This window comes from Trematosphaeria pertusa (assembly GCF_010094035.1).
Source record: "Trematosphaeria pertusa strain CBS 122368 unplaced genomic scaffold BU26scaffold_6, whole genome shotgun sequence".
In the NCBI taxonomy this organism is placed as follows: Eukaryota; Fungi; Ascomycota; class Dothideomycetes; order Pleosporales; family Trematosphaeriaceae; genus Trematosphaeria; species Trematosphaeria pertusa.
Genome location: NW_022987217.1, coordinates 2,076,478 through 2,095,834, shown reverse-complemented (window position 1 = coordinate 2,095,834; position 19,357 = coordinate 2,076,478). Strand labels below are relative to the sequence as shown.

General features: G+C 54.1%; 9 protein-coding genes across 9 annotated transcripts; 5 read left to right on the top strand and 4 right to left on the bottom strand.

Annotated features, from left to right (window-relative positions):
- Nucleotides 1-611: 611 nt before the first annotated feature.
- On the top strand, nt 612-2,480 carry BU26DRAFT_425187 (phosphoglycerate dehydrogenase; the record flags this gene model as incomplete). The annotated part of the gene is made up of 3 exons (XM_033823610.1): nt 612-954; nt 1,003-1,131; nt 1,186-2,480. 3 exons carry the CDS (start codon nt 612-614, stop codon nt 2,478-2,480), a joined length of 1,767 nt encoding a protein of 588 aa, XP_033685346.1.
- A 597-nt stretch (nt 2,481-3,077) lies between these two features.
- Nucleotides 3,078-3,837, top strand: BU26DRAFT_530682 (NAD dependent epimerase/dehydratase family protein-like protein; the record flags this gene model as incomplete). Its single annotated transcript, XM_033830976.1, has 2 exons — nt 3,078-3,116; nt 3,184-3,837. The coding sequence occupies 2 exons, from the start codon at nt 3,078-3,080 to the stop codon at nt 3,835-3,837; spliced, it is 693 nt and encodes a 230-aa protein (XP_033685345.1).
- Nucleotides 3,838-4,276: 439 nt separating this feature from the next.
- Nucleotides 4,277-4,594, bottom strand: BU26DRAFT_410949 (uncharacterized protein; the record flags this gene model as incomplete). The annotated part of the gene is made up of 1 exon (XM_033822942.1): nt 4,277-4,594. A coding segment is annotated over one exon (318 nt), but the record flags the coding sequence as incomplete, so codon positions are not given.
- A 1,190-nt stretch (nt 4,595-5,784) lies between these two features.
- On the top strand, nt 5,785-7,939 carry BU26DRAFT_518736 (3-chlorobenzoate-3,4-dioxygenase reductase subunit). Its single transcript, XM_033828884.1, has 3 exons — nt 5,785-7,392; nt 7,441-7,834; nt 7,884-7,939. The coding sequence occupies exons 1-2, from the start codon at nt 5,848-5,850 to the stop codon at nt 7,612-7,614; spliced, it is 1,719 nt and encodes a 572-aa protein (XP_033685343.1). The 5' UTR covers nt 5,785-5,847; the 3' UTR covers nt 7,615-7,834; nt 7,884-7,939.
- On the bottom strand, nt 7,687-8,224 carry BU26DRAFT_300109 (uncharacterized protein). Its single transcript, XM_033821768.1, has 2 exons — nt 7,884-8,224; nt 7,687-7,834 (listed from the first exon to the last, which is right to left on the bottom strand). The coding sequence occupies exons 1-2, from the start codon at nt 8,033-8,035 to the stop codon at nt 7,759-7,761; spliced, it is 228 nt and encodes a 75-aa protein (XP_033685342.1). The 5' UTR covers nt 8,036-8,224; the 3' UTR covers nt 7,687-7,758.
- A 1,412-nt stretch (nt 8,225-9,636) lies between these two features.
- BU26DRAFT_504681 (uncharacterized protein) lies at nt 9,637-10,326 on the top strand (the record flags this gene model as incomplete). The annotated part of the gene is made up of 1 exon (XM_033826790.1): nt 9,637-10,326. One exon carries the CDS (start codon nt 9,637-9,639, stop codon nt 10,324-10,326), a length of 690 nt encoding a protein of 229 aa, XP_033685341.1.
- A 423-nt stretch (nt 10,327-10,749) lies between these two features.
- BU26DRAFT_550499 (uncharacterized protein) lies at nt 10,750-13,549 on the bottom strand (the record flags this gene model as incomplete). The annotated part of the gene is made up of 6 exons (XM_033832059.1): nt 10,750-11,394; nt 11,450-11,666; nt 11,808-11,841; nt 11,902-12,264; nt 12,379-12,467; nt 12,633-13,549. The coding sequence occupies 6 exons, from the start codon at nt 13,547-13,549 to the stop codon at nt 10,750-10,752; spliced, it is 2,265 nt and encodes a 754-aa protein (XP_033685340.1).
- A 2,852-nt stretch (nt 13,550-16,401) lies between these two features.
- On the top strand, nt 16,402-17,334 carry BU26DRAFT_564195 (uncharacterized protein; the record flags this gene model as incomplete). The annotated part of the gene is made up of 1 exon (XM_033833263.1): nt 16,402-17,334. The coding sequence occupies one exon, from the start codon at nt 16,402-16,404 to the stop codon at nt 17,332-17,334; it is 933 nt and encodes a 310-aa protein (XP_033685339.1).
- Nucleotides 17,335-17,474: 140 nt separating this feature from the next.
- On the bottom strand, nt 17,475-18,513 carry BU26DRAFT_424643 (putative oxidoreductase CipA; the record flags this gene model as incomplete). The annotated part of the gene is made up of 2 exons (XM_033823579.1): nt 17,475-18,422; nt 18,472-18,513. The coding sequence occupies 2 exons, from the start codon at nt 18,511-18,513 to the stop codon at nt 17,475-17,477; spliced, it is 990 nt and encodes a 329-aa protein (XP_033685338.1).
- Nucleotides 18,514-19,357: the final 844 nt, after the last annotated feature.

Genomic DNA, 19,357 nt, shown 5'->3' with positions numbered 1-19,357 from the left:
CACCGACGGGCTGGTAACGCAGGTCCATGTGTAACATGCCAGCCACCGATTTGGCCCAATCGACGCGGCAAAACTCTCCTGCAAACACCCATGCCGGGGGTATCACATCATACGCTTGAAAGATATTGCTTTTGAGTGGCAATTCCGTGGGTAAAAATATACGATCAGATCATTAAAATTTATCGGCCATTTCCTGCTCCGTCATCGAGTCTCCAGCTCACCGCTCCAGTTCATACCCGTCTGTCAATGTGTAACCTCTCTGACAACGCACTGTTCGTTCACTCGCAAGCCCACAAGGATTTTTGTTTCCAGAGGTTACACGTCCATGGCGGCGTTCGCGTTAGGGAACCAGTCAGTGTGACAGACAGCAGTGGCGTAATCCGTGGGACGCGGGGGCGGGGTAGTCCCCTAAGCCGGAACAGGTAAGGCGTGCCATACAAAGGACGCAGCTGATGCATGAATTTGCAGGAAGCCACGCCCGATAGCGGACCGTCTAATTGTCCGTTCAGTAGTAGAAAAACGGGCTCACTCCCTCTTTCTTCAACCTCAGTTGACTTTTACGCTACTTATTACCCTTTCTTAACCTCCAAACGTCGCTTCTAACAGCCAACATGGGCGTCCCGACCAATGGTGCGAAGTCAAGGATCCTCATTCCTGAAAAGGTGTCTCCGGATGGGCTGGCATTGCTGAAGGATAGCTTCGAGGTCGATGAGAAGAAGGGCCTGAGCCCTGATGAGCTCAAGAGCATCATTGGCGACTATGAGGCGCTTATTGTACGGTCAGAGACCAAAGTGACCGCGGAGCTCCTCGACGCCGCCAAGAAGCTCAAGGTAGTCGCAAGAGCTGGCGTCGGCGTTGACAATGTGGATGTGCAGAAAGCCACTTCCCTGGGCATCATTGTTGTGAATTCGCCTTCTGGAAACATCAACGCTGCTGCGGAACACACCATTGCACGTAAGCGGACGAAGATCTCTCAGTCAACGACGTGCTGACTTGCGGCAGTGATGATGGCTGTTGCTCGAAACATTGGAGATGGATGCTCGAGCATCAAGGCCGGGAAATGGGAACGAAGTCGTCTGGTTGGTGTAGAGGCGAAGGGCAAGACGCTCGCCATTGTGGGATTGGGAAAAGGTATGTAATGGCCGAAATTGATGCACACCAAATCCTCCTGCTAAGCATACCTAGTCGGGCTCACTGTCGCGCGGATTGCAAATGGCCTCAGCATGCGTCTAATCGGCTATGATCCATACGCAAATCCGAATCTGGCTGCAGCTGCATCTGTCACCCTGAAGCCCAGCCTCGCAGACCTCCTCAAGGAAGCAGACTTCTTGACATTACACACACCTCTAATTGCGTCTACTAAAGGCATGATAGGCAAGGCGGAACTAGCGACGATGAAGCCCACGGCCAGGATTTTGAATGTTGCAAGAGGTGGTATGATCGACGAGGATGCTCTCGTAGAAGCATTAGACGCCGGAACGATTGCGGGAGCTGGTATCGATGTCTTCACCTCGGAACCACCACAGCCCGACTCGTCAGCAAGCCGTCTAATTGCTCATCCTAAATGTGTTGCTACACCGCATCTCGGTGCGTCCACCAAGGAAGCTCAGGAGAATGTATCGATCGACGTCTGCGAGCAAGTTGTATCCATCCTTTCTGGAGAGCTTCCGCGCTCCGCCGTCAATGCGCCCATCATCCTTCCGGAGGAGTTCCGAACATTGCAGCCATTTGTCACACTGGTCGAGAAGATGGGCTCTCTCTACACGCAACACTACTCCTCGCGCGTAAACGCAACGCACTTCCGCACAACCTTCGACATCACCTACGAAGGTGCGCTCGCCAACTGCAACACCACAAAGCCTCTCTTCGCTGCCCTCGTCAAGGGCCTCCTCACTCCAATCACCTCTAGTGACGGCCTGAATATCAACATCGTTAATGCGGAACAGCTGGCCAAAGAACGCGGTATCCTGGTTAACGAGCAGCGGAGTCGCGAGAACGTAGAAGACAAAGCCTATTCATCCTTCATCACCCTCCGTGCCCGCGCATCCCGCTCAACCTCACAGGCCCGTCCCGGCGTCTCACGCTCCAACTCGGAAGCAGCGGCCCGCTCGCTCAAGCCGCAGGAGACCGAGGAAGATCAAATCATTCAAGGTTTCGTATCTGGCAACAAGCCCTTCATCTCACGGCTCGACCGCTTCAAGGGCGAATTCGTCCCGCGAGGCACGCTCCTCATCTGCCGCAATTTCGACTCTTGCGGCAAGATCGGGTATGTTGGAAACCAGCTAGGCAAGGCAGGCGTCAATATCAAATTCATGAATGTTGCGCCGCTGCACGACGATGTGGAGGAGGGACAGAACGGTGATGTGGAAGGTTCGGAGGCGCTGATGATTCTGGGGGTCGATAAGCCGGTCGAGGAGGATGTTGTTAAAGGGTTGATTGGGCCTGAGGGTGTCTTGGAGGCGAGTGTTGTTACTCTGTGATTCTCCACATTGCAGAGGGTTAGGGAGTGCTGGGACTGGAAGGCGTTTCGGAAAAGCATCAAGGGCAATTCAACGTGGCATTGCATCAGAGAGATGCTGGAGGGCATAGCATAAGGCTTCAACGCCGAGAAGGAAAATCAAGACGTGTCTACCATCTGCATTCGAATCTTGGAAAAGGTCTTGGGAGATGGCTGCTTGATCGGTGATTGGCTCAATTTGACTGACAGCTCCGTCTCAGCATGCTGACGGACATCGCAAAACTCAACTCTTAGATTACTCACCCCGCGGCTGCCTTCGTATACGCCCGCAACGCATCAACCTGCTTTGCACGGCGCCCTTGTCGTTCGTCCTTTGTGACCCCGCTTTGTCGGCGTTCGCGACGTGTCTCGGCAAGCCATGGATGCATGCAATCTGATGACGTGACGGCAACGGACGAATTCATGGACCCTTCAAACATCTGTCGGCCGACAGCTGGCCTCGCATCCGACCTTGACTTGATCGCCTTTTCTTTATAACACGCACTTACCTTCGCTCTCGAACTCATCATCGCAGGCATCTAGCATCCCTCGACGTCAGAACAGTACAGCACCAGCAACAATGACGACCGCAACCCTCGCCGGAAGCACCGGCTTCGTCGTACGTCCTCCCACGGCCCCAAAGCCCCAATAACCCACCAAGGAAGCATACTGACCTCCCCATCCAGGGCTCACACATCCTCTCCACCCTCCTGACGCACCCCTCCATCTCCGCCGTCTACGCCTACGCCCGCCGCGACGTCCCCAACCCCACCGCCTCCCCGAAGCTCTTCCCCCTCACGTCCACGGACACCTCCACCTGGGCCTCCCAATTCCCACGCGAACTGCACCCGCGCGTCTTCTTCTCCGCGCTCGGCACCACGCGCAGCGCCGCCGGCAGCGTCGAAGCGCAGCGCAAGATCGACGTCGATCTGAACCTAGAGCTCGCCAAGGCGGCCAAAGACGCAGGCGTGGAGACATACGTGCTGATATCTTCGGGCGGGGCGAACGCGAGCGGCAGCTTTCCGTACTTGAAGATGAAGGGCGAGCTAGAGGAACGGGTCAAGGAGCTAGGATTCAAGCATACGGTTATCTTGCGGCCGGGCATGATTTTGGGGTCGCGGCCGGAGAGCCGGCCGGTGGAGGCGGTCGTGCGCGGCTTTGCGGGCGCACTGCGCAAGATTAGTCCGGCGCTGACGAACTTCTGGGGCCAGGAGGCGAGTACGATTGCGAGGGCGGCGGTGCAGGCGGGCGTTATGTGTTTGGAGGGGAAGAGGGAGGACGGGGTGTGGATGGTGACGCAGGCGGAGATTGTGAAGCTGGGCACTGAGGAGAAGAAGTAGTGTTTCATGTGCGCACAGAGCTGGAGCTGACTGTGGCATTGAGGGTCAAAGTGGTTTTGCTTGCGATCCAGGTTTCTTCTTGGAGGGATATGGTCAGACGACGAGGGTGTTCAGCCTTTTTCTGTTTGATATGATCTTGTAATCCGGTAGTATACCCTCTCTTTGGACTTTTGCTTAGAGAATGATTCTTACCTCCCCTTCACGAGCGGGGTGGAGCTTTTGGTATACATGCCGCACATTCGCACACGTGAGGGTCCCAGGAGATGTCCTTAAATACGAACCTTGATGAGCCTTATCATGCTACGTATACATGCTGGAATATAATCATGTCCTTTACGACTCCTGCTCGACCCAGCCTCTTATATCCACCCTGTACCTCCACATTCCTACCGTTCCGCCGCCTAGTCGTGCCACACCCTCAACCACTCTTCTCGCCTCCCGACTTTGGTGCACTCCCCTTACTGCTACTCGATGTCCTGGGACTTCCTTGCGCACCACCTTCCTCGTCCCCTCGCGGCTTGCTAACCTCCTGATTCCCCGGGCTAACATTCAAAGAGTTGCCACCGCTCTCCTTCTCGGCCGTCTTCTCTGCCTCCTCGGGGCTCGTCTTGTCAGGGTTGAATGCTGCGTCTGAACCTGCCGCCGCGTCGTCGGTACCGGACTTGGCGTACTCGGAGGAGCTGGGATTGAGCGAGTCCTTGTCCATGGTGTCTTTGCGCGGGTAGCGCGTCGCTGGCGTGGTGGAGAGGAAGCGTGGGAGCGGCAGCGAGGAGGGGTGGTAGGAGTACGTGCGGTAGACGGTTGCGCGCCGGAGGAAGAAGCGCGAGGGTTGGCAGCGGAACATGGTTGCGGTCGTGGGAGGTGGTGGTTGCTGAGCGAGAGGTGGATTTTGCGGGTGGCCTGCGTATTGTTCAAGGCCTTTGGTAGAGGGGTCGGACTCAATTGGTCACAGTATTGAAGGTTACTTGAAAGAGCGAAAGGGGGTATTTCCAAGTGGGATGAAGAGTGAGGGATGTAGAGGTGGAAGTTATGTTTCGAGCTCTGGCCATTGTGAGTGTCGAAGTGACGTCAGAGTATTAACCCCAGAATCTTTAGCCGAGCCCGGGGCATTCTGTCACGTGATCCGGTCGAACCTGCCAGGAACCTCAGGCTTTAAGACTCTTGGAATACATTCATTTATATGATCATGTGGGAACGGAGCTTCGGTGTCTCTTGTAGAGAGAATATACTAGAGTTGTCGTCGGGGGTTCCGTCGCCTTTCCTTACCCCACTCTTCGCAGGCCGAAGCCCCATCCTTCAACTATACCAGGAAAGAGACCAGGCGGATCCCACGGCGCTTTATCTACGGGTATTCCAGCCGTCTGAAGTCATATCCGGGACATCTCCAGGCATACTCTAGTATAAAGGCTCGGTAGGAGAATCGGCAGTCTAGATCCCGAGCCGGCGTCGAATTGAGCTACAGCTATAAGTAGCTAATCCTCCTCAATATCTTCTACTCCTCTTCTTTTCTTCCATCCTTTGTCTACACTTCCTTGCTTCACATCTCCTGCCACATTCGGTGAAGCGTCAAGGCCTGGGTCGTGAAGATCCTCACCGGTCGCTTTTCGGATCTATCCTCGTTCTGCTCGCTTTACGCGGTATTCGGCGTCTTCCACCTCTTCAAAAGTATGTTTCTCTGACCTACGGCCATGGTAAGCAGCATTTAGCCCGTTAGTCCTAAACCACTCCCCTCGGATGTGCTCACGCCGTACTCCGCTCAGGCTTCGGAGTACACCTTCCCGAACGCGCCGCTGGCGGTCATCGACCCTCGCCCACCTTAAACACCATATCAAACGTCTCCAATCACTGAGTCTGGAGTAAAAAAAAATCTCTTCAACCATGGCCATCCCATCTTGGATCCCACCACCGCCCCCGGACCCCTCCACCCTCCGCAACCCCCCTCTCTTCCCGCCACACCCAGTCCCGCACTTCCGCGCCGGAAAAGTCAAACCCGTCTTCTCCAAGCCTGGGATGACCTCTGCAATCTACAAAACGCCTCTTTCAGGCCCGGTCGAAATCACGAAAGCAGGTATCTCAACAGATGAGCACGCCTACGAACCCCATCGTTCCCCGGACAAAGCGATCCACCAATATAGCTCTGCGCACTACCCTGTCTGGGCCGCTGAGATCCCCGAATCTGCTCACTTGTTCAGGCCAGGCGCTTTTGGAGAGAATTTGTTTACCGATGAGCTGGATGAAAGGAAGTTGTGTATCGGGGATAAGGTTGCGATTGGGGAGGTGGTGCTGGAGGTTTCGGAGCCAAGGAGTCCGTGTTATAAGCTGAATCACCGTTTCCAAGTCAAGAATATGGCGAATCGGACGCAGACGCTGCTGAGGTGTGGGTGGCTGTATCGCGTTCTCGAGCCAGGGCACGTGAATGCCGGGGACATGATCCGCTTGCTGGAACGCCCGAGCCCGGAGTGGACTGTCGCGAGGATTATGTACTATATGTTCCTCGAGAAGGGCAATATTGATATGATGAAGGAGATCGTCGCCTTGCCGGCGCTGGGTGAAGAGATCAGGCGGACGTTTCGGAAGAGACTGGACAAGGGGATGGCTGAGGATTCAAATGGAAGGATGTATGGGGACGAGACGGTGAACTTCGACACCTGGAAGGAGTACTGTATTGCTGAGAAGAGGAGGGAAACAGGCAAGATCACTACTTTCGTCTTGGAGGCGGTGGAGGAGATGAAAGAAGACGACGTCGTACCTGTGGAACCGGGGAGTCATGTACGCGTGAAGTTGGGCGGAAAGTTGGTCAGGGCGTACTCCGTGGTTGGAGGAACATCGAAGCGCTTCGAGCTTGGTATCGCGCTTGAACCCGAAAGCCGCGGCGGCTCCAAATACATGCACGAGCAGACGCAGCCCGGGGATGTCTTGACCTTTGGACGCATCACCGCCAGCTTCCCTCTCGCTAAGGACGCCGACAAACATATCATCATCGCCGGTGGCATCGGTATTACGGCCTTTCTTGCTGCGCTCAAGCACCTGCGGACCACCCAGCAGATCTATGAGCTCCACTTCGCGGTTGCAGACGAGGTCCCATTCAAGCAGCATATCGCCGTGCTCGGCGCTAACGCAAAGATATACAAGAAGTCTCAAGGTCAGCGACTCAACTTGACGGATGTCTTTGCCCGCGCTGATACCAACACTCACATCTACTGCTGCGGGCCCCAGCGCCTCCAAGACGCTGTAGCTTCCACCGCCAAGGAATACGGGGTCCCGGACTCTTCGGTGCGCTTCGAGCAGTTCACCGTGACCACCTCCGGCGATCCATTCACAGCTGAGCTGAAGCGGAGCGGTAAGACGGTAGAAGTCGGACCAACGCAGACACTGCTAGATGCGCTGAGAGAGGTCGGGATGGACATTGATAGTTCGTGCGAGGTGGGTAATTGCGGGACTTGTAGGGTTGAAGTTTGTGGGGGCAGAGTGGAGCATAAAGGCACCGGTTTGTTAGAGGAGGAGAAGGCCGAGGCGATGCTGAGCTGTGTCTCGAGGGGTATCGGCAGGATCATTCTGGAACTATAAGCTTCGTCAGAAAGGATTGTACTGGGGCACACGTGCAATGAGGAAACTGGTTCTTGCAGTCGATTCAATGAAATTGATTTTCGGGTGTCTACCCAGCCGTCGATGTACTCGTACATCCAGACGCTATTATGCAGTCGCAAATCAGGCCCAACCACCCAAACGCCATGCCAATGCATCCTCAAACTTGCTCCCCGAAGACATATACAGTGAAGCGAACAAGAGCCGCAGCAACCCCCACTATGCTGTTGCTCAATCATCCCACCGCATATTCAATATCAGGTCCTCCACCTCCTTTGCTTCGACCTCGTTCTCCTTATTCCTTGGTACAGCTCGTACGCGCTCGGCTTCAAATAGTCATACGCCAACTTTGTTGAAGAAGGCACCGGCGGCGAGCGGCCAGCCGAGGATGATGAGTCCGGTGGGGACGACACTGGGCGGCGTTAGTTATTTATCGATGGGTAGAGGAGGATTGGACGTACAAAGTAGCGGTGCGACCGAGCTTCCGACCATAGACGCCCCAGGGCACTGCGTGCGGTGCCTGCATAACCGGGTTGCGTGCGAATGGGTGCGGTTCCGTGAGGTAGCGGGCCGCGGTGCGGAACATAGTGCGCACTTGGGTTGCTTGAGGCATTTCGATTGAATTGGGATGTTTCGTGGACTCGTTACTGAGTTGAGACTTTGGTTCGTTCGATGGTCGTTAAGAGTCGAGAACCGTTAACGCCGAAGAGAGTCGAGATATGATATGTAACCCGTTGACTGATTGGAGAGTGGAATACCCCGTAGACCGTAGGACAATTTGCCCTTTTGGATTATATATCGTATGTATGAGATGAGATGCTGGAACTTGAGTGGAGAATGGAGAATCCCACTGTGACGGAGTGCAAGCTCTATATACGCGGCAGTCCTCAAAAGGGACGTGTGCGGAATCTCACGCACAAAACATATCGTACCATCTGAGTATCACCTGAGAAGTTGCGAGCGCTGCCTCCTCACCGAATGATTACCGTCCCTCATGGAACTCCTACTGGCGACCAGCCGGGCGATCTGGCCTGACCTGCGGAACGCCTAGCGCGGGCCTGACCAAGCGTCCAGAATGGCGCGGCTGCAAAATTGCCAGATGCGGTAGCATGATCGAGCGTTTTGCGCTTCTGGACCAGTCGTCGTGCGCGCGGGGTTTGTGTTGTGGTGAGGCGAGGGAAACGCTCTCGCGAGAGTGGTGTGATGTCCTCGAAAATCCTTCGGTTGGGTGGCAGCGTGGGCGGCAGCCGCCGACGGCATGAATAAGCGGGCTGCACCCAATGCTGCGTGAGCTGAGTATCGTGTGATGCGTTGAGGGTAGTTTCGGAAGATTGTGGAAGCATGTTTGGTGGGTGAGGCTTTTGGAGGCGGGAGCGGGGAGAATAGGTGGAACTCTGCTTGTTGATTGGACGGATTTTCAGGAATTCTGGAAATCTCTCGCGCGTGATTGGTCAGGCGACTTGGAATGCTCTGTGTTTCGAAAAGTTGCCTGGGGATATTCGGAGCTCCTTTCCCGCAGCCATCCGCCTAAGATAGCTATAGGTAGCTTCAAGCAGCCGCAAATAGGAAAGATCCGGATTGACGAACCATGAAATGAGTAGCATGCCAGGCTAGGACCCTGATGTTGGATCTCGAGACCTCTCCTCTCCAACATGTACTTTCCTACGCCTCACAACCGTCCGTAGGAGGTGCTAGCATATATATAACGCAGTCTAAGCGTTTCACCTCTTACAGGTTCCCGCAATACGAAGTACTGTCCACGATTCTCGCAGAGATCATTGTCTTTCCGAAATACCATCAACCTCGACGATGGCCAGCCCTTCGAAGCATACCAGCAAACAAGGGTCTTCATTCTACATCATGATACACTTGAATATCCCTCGAGTTCAGAGATAACGATGGAAACGAAGCAGAGTGCGGTACGGAGTCGGACCCGGAGAAGCCACAGGCACCGCCATCCCAAGCCTCAGGCCTCCCGTTCTGATCTCCATGCTTCCGCCCTTCAACGTTCGCCCTTCTCTGCTCCGCCTTCAGCCCTCGTCCTCCGCCCATGTCATGGAGTCATACTCGTGGTCGACGCTGCCAAAGCAGTGCCTACAAATAAACTCTTGATCTCTGCTAACCGTCTAGACTTACAACAGCTCAAGCCTCCGTTCCATCTTCTCCGCGCAGTCCTCTTCATTACGCGCACTACCGCCCTTTCCGACCCTCACAATGCCGTCCGAGACCTTCTTCAGCACTCTAGATGCCCGTGGCAACCCAGCCGCCGATTTCCGATCCACAGCGCTCCCCAAACATTACCACCGCTCTCGAACGAACAAGAGTCGTGCCCATCACAAGCAACCTCCCGGAAAATACCACCGCCAGCAGACCACCAAACGCACAATTCGCTCCGACCTCTTCCGCGAAGAATGGATCAGCGACTTGGACTGGTTCCGATACGAGGACTGGTGCTTTGACCATAATTTGCATCTTGACTGGGATGATATGCACTGGCATCCGGATGAGTCGGAGGCCGAAGACGAAGGACATGCTAGTGAGGGAGAAGAGAGGAGAATAGTGGTGGCAGGTAGAACCGGAGCGAGCCGGGCGGGAGAAGAAAGAGAGGTCCAATGGAACTGGCATCGCCTTCTTGAAGGTGGACCCTGGTATGCGACGGCGTGGGGATGTAAGAGCGGATGGTGCTCATGTGCGAAGTTTCGGGGTGAGGACGTTGAAGAGAGGCGGGAGTGGTGGGATGGAGGGTGGGAGGGGTGCGGCGATGAGGTGGTAGAGTCGGAAGAGGAAGATGATACGAACAGTGAAAGATTAGTGGAGGACTGGGATGTGGTGTCCCTCGCGTCGTCTGCATGGACTGAGTCGGAGAGCGTTGAGCCTGAGCTCGATGTTAGCTTAGCCGGATAGGAAATGTAGGCATCCAGTCCCGGACAAGTACTCAAATCGGATTCCGTCAGGGATGCTTCGGGTAGTGCTACCATCAATCACCTTTGATTGACCGGCCCCCTTTCTGCATGGCGCAGGGATAAAGACAAATCATGTGGGGTTTCTGTTCAGTCACGTATCGTGTGCATGAGATGGCCAAGAGAGATTGGAAAGCCGTCTTGAATTGAATGAGAGACTGGACTTGTGTGTAGCTACGAAAAGGTGAACGAGTGACACGAACGCGGGAATAGAATACGGGGGACACGACGTGAACCTGCCGGTATCACCAACCCAAAACATATACGTATTACCAAGCAATAGCATCCATTCTCAACTCACGATCAGCGCCCTGGAGCCCTCATCATTCCATCCACCCCAGTGCTCAGTAGTCTTACCACCGAACGGTCAGAGAGAAGCAGGGACAGGGGGAGCTGGAGGTGGCGGTGGAGGTGGTGGAGGTGGTGGAGGCGGTCCAGGTGGCGGAGGCGGCGGAGGCGGCGGGGGAGGGGGAGGTGCTGAATGCGAAGGTGGAGGCGGAATTGGAGGACCGGGCACAAACAAAGGCAAAGGATAAGGCGGCATTGGAATGTTGTAGATGAATCGCCCATGTTCGTCGAATCTAAAGTTCGTGTGCCAGGGCGCAACCATCATGTTATTCGTCAGGACGGTAGGAGTGGATAAGGACTTATAAGCGGGTGCCGCTGGACTGGGCAAGATTTCTCCGTGGTCATTGTAATGTGGTGAAGCTAGGATCGCCCGAAAGCCACGTTGCGACAGATAACCCATGTTGTAGAGGCCGGTCATAACTGTCAGGAAATCACCCCAGTATGGAACGTCAGCGTATGGGGCGTCCACCGCATGTCCAATGGGGATGATGCCTGGCCTTCGGCCGGCGGGCACTGATTGGGCGTCAAAGTACCACGGGCAATTAACGACCAGACGAGCGTTGTAATCGAAGTTGCTTTCTCGTCCATTCTCCCGGTTGTAGACTTGCCAGTACGCCCCCTCTTGGTTTGTCGCGTATTGGCCATGGTACATCGTGATACCTGACTGTACATACAGCTTGTCAGTGCAAGGTCATGCCAATGTGAAGGCCCGGACGTACCACACTGACATAAGTGTGACCACCGATGTCTCGGAAGATGTGCGGGGAGTTTCCGGGGAAGTGAATGTGGAGGACGACCCATCGGTCGCGTACACCCAGGGGTAAATGATATGGACGCTGGTCTCGGTAAATGTCAAGACGCATATTCCGGTCTGATATCGGGTCTTCCGTATAGCCAGGACGCGGTCCGATCCAGTACGCGACTTCGAGCATGGGCCTTCACATGGGTTAGCCCAAGAGTTGCATGCAGAAAGGCCAGTTGCAGAATTATAGGAGCCTAGCGACCATATTCCAAAAGGGGCCCGCCATAATGAAATCCGCTCACCCTTCTGGCCAGCGAGAACGCCGGCCGGCGTACCACATCCATCTCGCATAATGGAGACTAAGGTATCCTAAAAATATTGATTAGCGGCGAAGAACTGGTGACAGATGGTGGCGTATGGAGATCTCACCATTGATGATGCCACGAAAAATAGTGCCAAAAGTTGGAACTCCGTCATTGGGAGCTGGCGGAATGTCTGGCGCCTTAGGATCAGAGAAAAAGTGCCTCGGGAAGATTGCAGAGGAGCGATTAGACGCCGTCGTAGTATTCGTCCAACTTATGCCATCGGATCCCGCTCCAAATGTGTCTCCTGTCGATACTAATTGACCAGGATATTGACAGATCCGTGTTTTTAAGACGTCCATAGCACGCATCCTTTGGCTCCATGCTGGAATGTCGTACAGTAGTTCATCCACAACGGCGCGGGGGTTTTGCAGAGGGTGGTCGTCGAGATATTGGCCCAGATCAGCGTACGAGGAGCCTTGGAATCTCCCTAGCACCCTGTCATAGATATCGATCTCTTGCATAGTTTCCTCGCTCTTCTTTTTCCTGCGCATGCCGAGAGCGCGGATAAGGAATGCTCTGATGTCGATGTGGGCATACTTACATTGTGTGTCGAAGTCGGTCGCGCCAGCAGATATCCCCTCACTCTCCACTGCGCTTGCAGATTCGGCAATCAGATCCGGCACAGTCCAACTATGCCGCAGCTGTCAGTAACAGCTTCAATGTCAATGGAGAGGGATACCTTACTCTTCGAGGTTGAGTCCAAGACCCACCGGGCACCTGTCGGTTCCATGATTCTGCACGTAGCTTACCCTCATCAGCTAGGACAATAGATGAAGGGAGTGCTCGGATACTTACAATTGTGCTGCACGCTCAAAATCGCTCACGTGTTTGACCCAACCCGGGGTAGATGGGGGTTGAGGCTGAGGCGAGGGAGAAGGAGGCGGCGGCGGCGGTGGCGGAGGAGGAGGTGGTGGCGCCCCCCCAGCGCAGCAAAATGCTTCATGGCCTTGGGTACAGTCACCGCGCTGAACGGAAAGTCTGACGTGATTAGGTGGGCAAGAGGGCTCGCAGACGTTGTCGGGTTGCGAATGTGTCTCCTTTTTGAACCAGTTACACATGGTGAATTCGTTCGGTGTCTGTTTGCAGCAATAGCTTTTGGCGCCTGCACTGATATCAGCCGTGCAATAATTAGAGTGGGCGTAAACCGTTACCAGAGTCGCAGATCTGTTCGCCCCCAAACCCAGCACTCGCGGCGAGGACAAATTCGGGGTATTCATCGCTGCATGGAGCATGAGTGGGGGTTTTCGACTTTTCTGACTTTGAACAGATCGGAGCTTCGCCGTGCCACTTGCATTGACCGTATGCCTCCAATGCGGGACTTGCTGTGCAGCAGGCGCTCTGGTGCTTCGAGGAGCATCCCCTGCGGAGAGTGCCAACTTCCACTTCGCCTTGGCCGCACCCGGGTCGGCATGCACCGGAGCCTCTGTGTCCTCTCCACGTACACGTAGGTAGCGGGAGGCGCTCGGACAGCAGAACACCGAGAGACCAGGGCCGTTGCAAATAGTGCTATCGAGCATGACTTCGCCTTGGCCGCCGGTGGCACGTGGGACCGGACTGAATCCTACTGGGCACTTCCCATTGCAGTTGGTCCAAAGACACAACTTGGTGATATCCCGAGTGTGGACGTCGCCGCTTTCGAGGGAGGCATTTGATATCGTACTGGGGAGAGCATTTACGATGGGTAAAGCAAGGAGAAGAGACAAGAGCGCCATAGCAGCGGCAGATCCGAAGGGAGTGGAAAAAGCAACACAATAGCTTGGAAACGAATTGAGAACTCAGCAAGCAGAATATGAAATTTTGAGGAAAATGGGAGCGGGATATGTAAAGCCGGGTATGTTGAGGGAGTTTTCGATGTCCTACGCAGCTTCATTGTCGATGGATATCGTTGTGTGCAATGTGCTCCGGCTCAGACGATCACGCGCTCGAGCTTCCATTCTACAAGTTAGGAAAGATAATGGACCCGACGTAGTAGCCGCTATGCTCTGGGGCTTGGTGCCGTTCATCAATCCTTTGGCGTGCGTGACTAAGGGAGGACTTTCCGTTTGGGTCCATTTGTGTGACTGTCGCTGTGAAGAACGGACCTTAGATGACTACAGCTGCCTACCCAACGGTTCCATTTCGGATCGTGATTGCGGCTGGTTCGCTTGAGCCAGGCCATTCGGTTGTCCAGGGATGGAGTTGTAAGTCGGCATATAAAAGCACAAGAGGTGCCACGCGAAGGGTGTAACTACCGAGGTGGTGGTGGTAGCAGACGCGTCGGGAACTTGGCAATGACTTCTTCCAAGGGCAATGAGCCTATTGGGTTTAATGGAAGGTCGAAGGACAAGATGGCGATGAGCCGGAATCGCATTCCGGTAATAGAGCATGACAGGCCAATTCGGGGATTAAGGTACCTGTTGTGGAGGTGTATGTCAACCTTACTGCGGTATCGTCGTAGCCGCTCAATTCCCGGCTTGTGAGGATATACCTGTAGAACATTGAAGCGGAAAGGTCTTCTTAAAGCGTATCAGTATCCGCATAGCCCGCGCATCAAGGCTGAACGCGTAAGCGCGGCGGCCGGCCCGAGAGTGTCTCCATGCCGGTGTCATATCCGGATGAGTGATGAAGAATTGTCGAGGGATTCTGATGAGCCAGCGTCTCGTGCTTTGAAAAGTGGGCGGTTGAATGCAGAGGTGAAACATGAGGTTCAACGTCCCCAAGGCGACGCCTTCCTCGTCTTGACCTAGGTGGCTTTTTGGCGCGCATTTAGCGCCTTGGCAATGCCTCACACTTTTCATCCGACTACCACACAAGACCCTTCCCCGTTATCTTGGGGGTCATCAATTGCAATGCTTTTGGTCGCTCTGGCACCGAAATTTAGGGTCTTCCGATTCACGAATCATATTCCGGGAGCTGTTCGATCTGGTGAAGCGCGTCCCGATCGCGTATACAGTCCCGGTCCAAGCGACCACCCTACCCTTCAAGAGTCTCACTCATGTTGCTGTCGCATTCTTTTCAAGCATTTCTTTTTTTGCCCCAGAGGCGCTGGAGGATATACTCATCGGGATAAAGGCCCTGGAGAGGTATACATACGAAAACGGAGAGGCGCATGTGGTTCCCCCACCCCCTACCCTCCGCGGATTACAGAAGCTGAAGGCTTCACGGTGTACCTGAACGACGCTCGCTAGCGAAGATAAGGACGGTGAAGCACTGCCAGAGGGACAATTCTATTATGAGTACTCCTACGAGCAGGAGAGGCCTCTAGATTTCGCCAGCCGTTTACCGCCATCTTTAGAAATGTTGCACTTTCAATGGGCGCTCCGTGATGATGGGATATGGCAAGCTCTATCAATATGGTGGAGGAAAGAGATACCAAACTGCCTAGTTTCAGACATCTTTCTGCTCACAGAGGCACAGCGGCGCCGACTCAGGATCTCTATCATGGATTTAGTGGATCAGAGGGACTGAGTACGTGGAGCTGCCCAGTTACACAACCGCAGGTCATAATCCACTGGCTGCAGGTTTAGACGGCCAAGGTGGTTATTAAAGTCATCCTGCAACAGCAGACGGCGATCGAAAGGCTGTCTCCTGCACGAAGGCATGTGACGGGCCGAGGCTTGCCTGGAGGTGTGGCTGCCGCTTGTCTCAAACCCTGGCACACGCATTGGGGTACGAGGCCGCAATCAATTCTACGCCAGCCTCTCTAGTACGTCTATTTTCATGGCTAGCTATTCAACAGCCCTTTAAAAGTCAGTCTGTATCATTACTTGGCAGCCGAAGGCCTTAACAACCAGGTCACCGATCTGGCCCTAATCACACTACCTCGTCTTATGCGCGGTGCGAATACGTTGCCGACAAAGGAAGGGCTGCTCAAGCGAAGGCGTGCTGATATCTTCAGCCGATTTCGACACCGCCCCGCCCGCGAACCCTGCTTTTTGCTCCCTCTAGGATTGCGGACTCTTGGCTGCGCCTGTCTGCTGCACGGGTGACATTGGTGTTCGCGGGATCTTGAAATCATGGTATGGGAAGCGAATATTCGTCGACCTTCCAAGCTTGGTATCGATGACCGCCAAAGATGCGGACCCCCTTTCCAGGGTAGAGATTCCAAGAGATTATATCCTTACCTTCTCGGGGGCTAGATATTTATTATTGTCAGCTTTCTGACGTTTGGGGCTGTCTTCGAACCTATAAGAAGGAAGGGATATACCGTGCAGTCTACCCCACCCTCTCAAGTCCTTACCGCGGAAAGGGCACCCGCAAGTTTCGCCAGTCATAGTACTCAGATGAGAATCGCTATTTTGCCCTGAGTTGGCCTAAGACTTCCATCACTGTACGCCAAAGTGTCGACTCTGGTTGTCCTAGCTATACCGCTTCAAGCACGACGGCATAGGTGTAGTGATGATACCTTTATTTAACATGGAAGTCACTGGCCCAATCGTCCATCCTCGCACCACTAACATCAACCAGGAAAACTTCTCATCTCATCTGCAGGACGGTTATCGTTACCTTGGGATGTTTGCTATGTCTCGTAGCATGCAAACCGTTCGGCACGATAAATGGCTTGGGGCAGCACAATGAACATGAGATGATAACCCGCCTAGCGTTCCAATGCCCCGCTGATACGGTGTCCGCGCCACCATACGATTGCTTTGAGCCCATTTCCCTCTCCAATCTGGCTGGCACCCATGTGGGCAGCATCCCCTTCTTGGGCGACAACGGGATGGTGGGTTCGCCGGACGATCTGCAACCCGAAGGGCCCGAGGCACACTGCGACGATGCGGACTTCTTGGATGTGGAAGGGTATCCTCGGACAAGACAGCAAGCGACAGAGCAGCTGCAGGCCTGTGTAGACCATTTGCGCATGCGGTTCGGCCAGGCTATTCGAGGCGCAGTGAGGATGCTAGATGCGAGTAATAGCATCAAACAAGACATGACGGAACTAGGCGACGAGGACGAGTGCGACCATGATCATCGAGAGACGACGGATAACACAAGCGATAATGCCAAGTGCGTCGTCTTGGAGGGCTTTGGTCACGCACTCCATGGCGTCCAGGATTTCTACGCGCATAGCAACTGGGCTGATCTGCCCAATTCTGCTCATTCCATCTCGGTCACGAATCCTCCTGGTTTGAATCGCACGGATGCGGCGCCGTTCCTGGATCTTCGGCTTACGACTGCTATTGCTGGGCAGGTTCCACGGGGCTTGTCGACGGGTTGTTATGTCCTGATAGATCGTGCGGAAGGATTTGGCGACTGCGAGGATCGTGTGACGCACCATACTATGAATAAAGATCATGGCATCATAGAGCTGAATGGAAACATCGAAGGGGATTCAGACGGTGTGCCGAGGAACGAGGTGGCTGGGAACATTGACAAGGCTGTTTTGGCTGCGATACAGGGTTCTAGAAACCAGTGGGGGAACGTAAGGAGTGAGATCAAACGGGTGTATGGAGACGAGAAAGGCGATCGCATGATCTGCGGACTTGCTCGTGATAACCCAGTCGCGAACTGTGTCTAGAGGCGATGCACGGTCATAATGCGTTCAGCAAGGAACATATATCTAAAGAGCAAGACTGCTTGTATAGACTAAAATACAAGGGATAGTTGTCCGTCATTCCTCTGACGACGCCGATATGTCTACGATGTCTTCAGAAGCCTCTAGAGCATATTGACGGAGAACGGACTGCCACCGTGCTCTTCGATCTTATCAACCACCCACTTGGTCACCTTGTCAAGGTCCTCCTTCTCCAGCCCCAGCACCTCATTCGCTAAACCTCTGTTGGCTTCAAAGTTGCCGTCTCCGGTCGGATAGAACACTCTTGAGTACAGGGAGCGTACATACCCCAGCATGTTCCCCTTCTGCATATCCTCAACGGCAGTCTTGTAGCGTTGCTCACTTGGCTGATACTCAATGGACCACTCCTCGTCCTTGGTACCCATTACGCGATGAAGGCTATCCAACATGTCGCGCTGATTGATCAAGAAACTGGAGATGTAGAGAGGCTTGTTCTTCCAATCCTCCAGCGCGGGCTTACCAGAGCCTTCGCTCGTGATGGGAAAACTGAGAAGCGCCGCTACAGCTTTGCCGCACTGCTCCAAAGTACTGGTGTTGATCTTGGTCGTGCCGTCATCGAAGAAGACGACTTTCTTGTCCTTGATGTTGAAGCCGTACCATGGCTCCCCAAGCGCAAGGCTCCATTCGTACCAGAAGCCGCAGCACATGACCATATAGTTCAGCCCAGCGTTCTTGACGTCGTTGATGCTGCGGAAGGACGCTGCGCCATAGACAGACTCGCCGTACAGTTTCTCGTTCAGGATGTCGTAGCCATATACGTTTGGCATGACATAAGGGATACCAGCCGTTGCAGCGGCCTTGACGATGTTGCTGTGCGTTTCTTCAGGCACGCGTACGCCGAGAGTGATGATCAGGAAGTCATGGCTTTTGAGAGCGGAAACCAGCGAGTCCTGAGAGGAGTAGTCCACGCGGGCAACGTTGACACCAGAAGGGAAGTTTGCGGTGCTGTCTTTGCGAGTGATGGCCGTGACGGAGTGTTTGCCTGTCTTCAGCAGCTCGGCGACCATGGGAGCCCCCACGTGACCGGTGGCCTGTTATGGGTTAGCGCTTGCATAAGTGGATGTAGGCAGCATGACTTACCCCGACAACAGCGACCTTCTTAATGGAATTGCTCCCAGACATAATGTAGTAAGTCGATTGTAGTTCCTCAAAAGACGAATGTGATGGCTGCTGGCGGTGCTCCACTCTCATGCGGAAGCTCTTTTATACGTGCGTGCCATCGTCCGTCCGAAGGATCCCGTGGAATGTGCGAGTTCAACCCTACGACGCTAACTCTAATTCGTATTTCAAGTGTGCAAGCAGAAGGCGTTTCGGGCGATTGATTTCTCCGAACGTTTCACAAGTGTGAGTTAACTGCGCATTGGCGCGTAAGTCCGCTTGTCCCCGGCGTTTAGGCTGTCGTCTTAGTTCCGGACCATGCATTGCTCTCTGATCCTGCCATCCACCTAACAACTTTCCATATTGCTGACTCGCAATCCCGAAGATGCGATGTACGATTTACAAACCACGCACTCGTTTGAGTGGAACGAGAGCCGAAGCTCCACTGGTCCTCTACACAACCCGAGTACGTCGGAAACAAACCCAATGATACTTCAAGAGTTCTTTCCAGTAGACTATTGCTTGGAAGAGTGAGCATAATTCACGTATACAGCATTCCCGGCTAGATAATTAATATCGCGTTGAAAGGGGCGGTTGCTTTCCATCCATTTTGGCGGTTCGATTGTGCCGCTAATCGTCTGGTGTTAACATCGCTCCTCCAACTATCCGTCGCCGTCCTTGGATCGCTAAACTCGATTTCGGGCCCGAAGCCCAGTGCACGAGTGACGCGAGTTGTTCGCGGACTGGTGACTTGGATTTCCCTTGCTCTTTTGACATTGCCGGGACACTCTCTGTGACGATAACGGACTTTGCGATCAGAAACCAAAAGATGCCCGTTGGTGTGCGGCATTGAGTTAGTTATTTTCTG

Excerpts from the sequence above, each read along its gene's own strand:
- BU26DRAFT_518736 (XM_033828884.1), top strand. The coding sequence starts at position 5,848 with ATGACCTCTGCAATCTACAAAACGCCTCTTTCAGGCCCGGTCGAAATC. Across the intron at positions 7,393-7,440 it reads GGGGTATCGGCAGGATCATT|AATGAGGAAACTGGTTCTTG; the intron begins CTGGAACTATAA and ends GGGCACACGTGC.
- BU26DRAFT_300109 (XM_033821768.1), bottom strand. The coding sequence starts at position 8,035 with ATGCCTCAAGCAACCCAAGTGCGCACTATGTTCCGCACCGCGGCCCGC. Across the intron at positions 7,835-7,883 it reads CTCGGTCGCACCGCTACTTT|TGTCGTCCCCACCGGACTCA; the intron begins GTACGTCCAATC and ends AACGCCGCCCAG.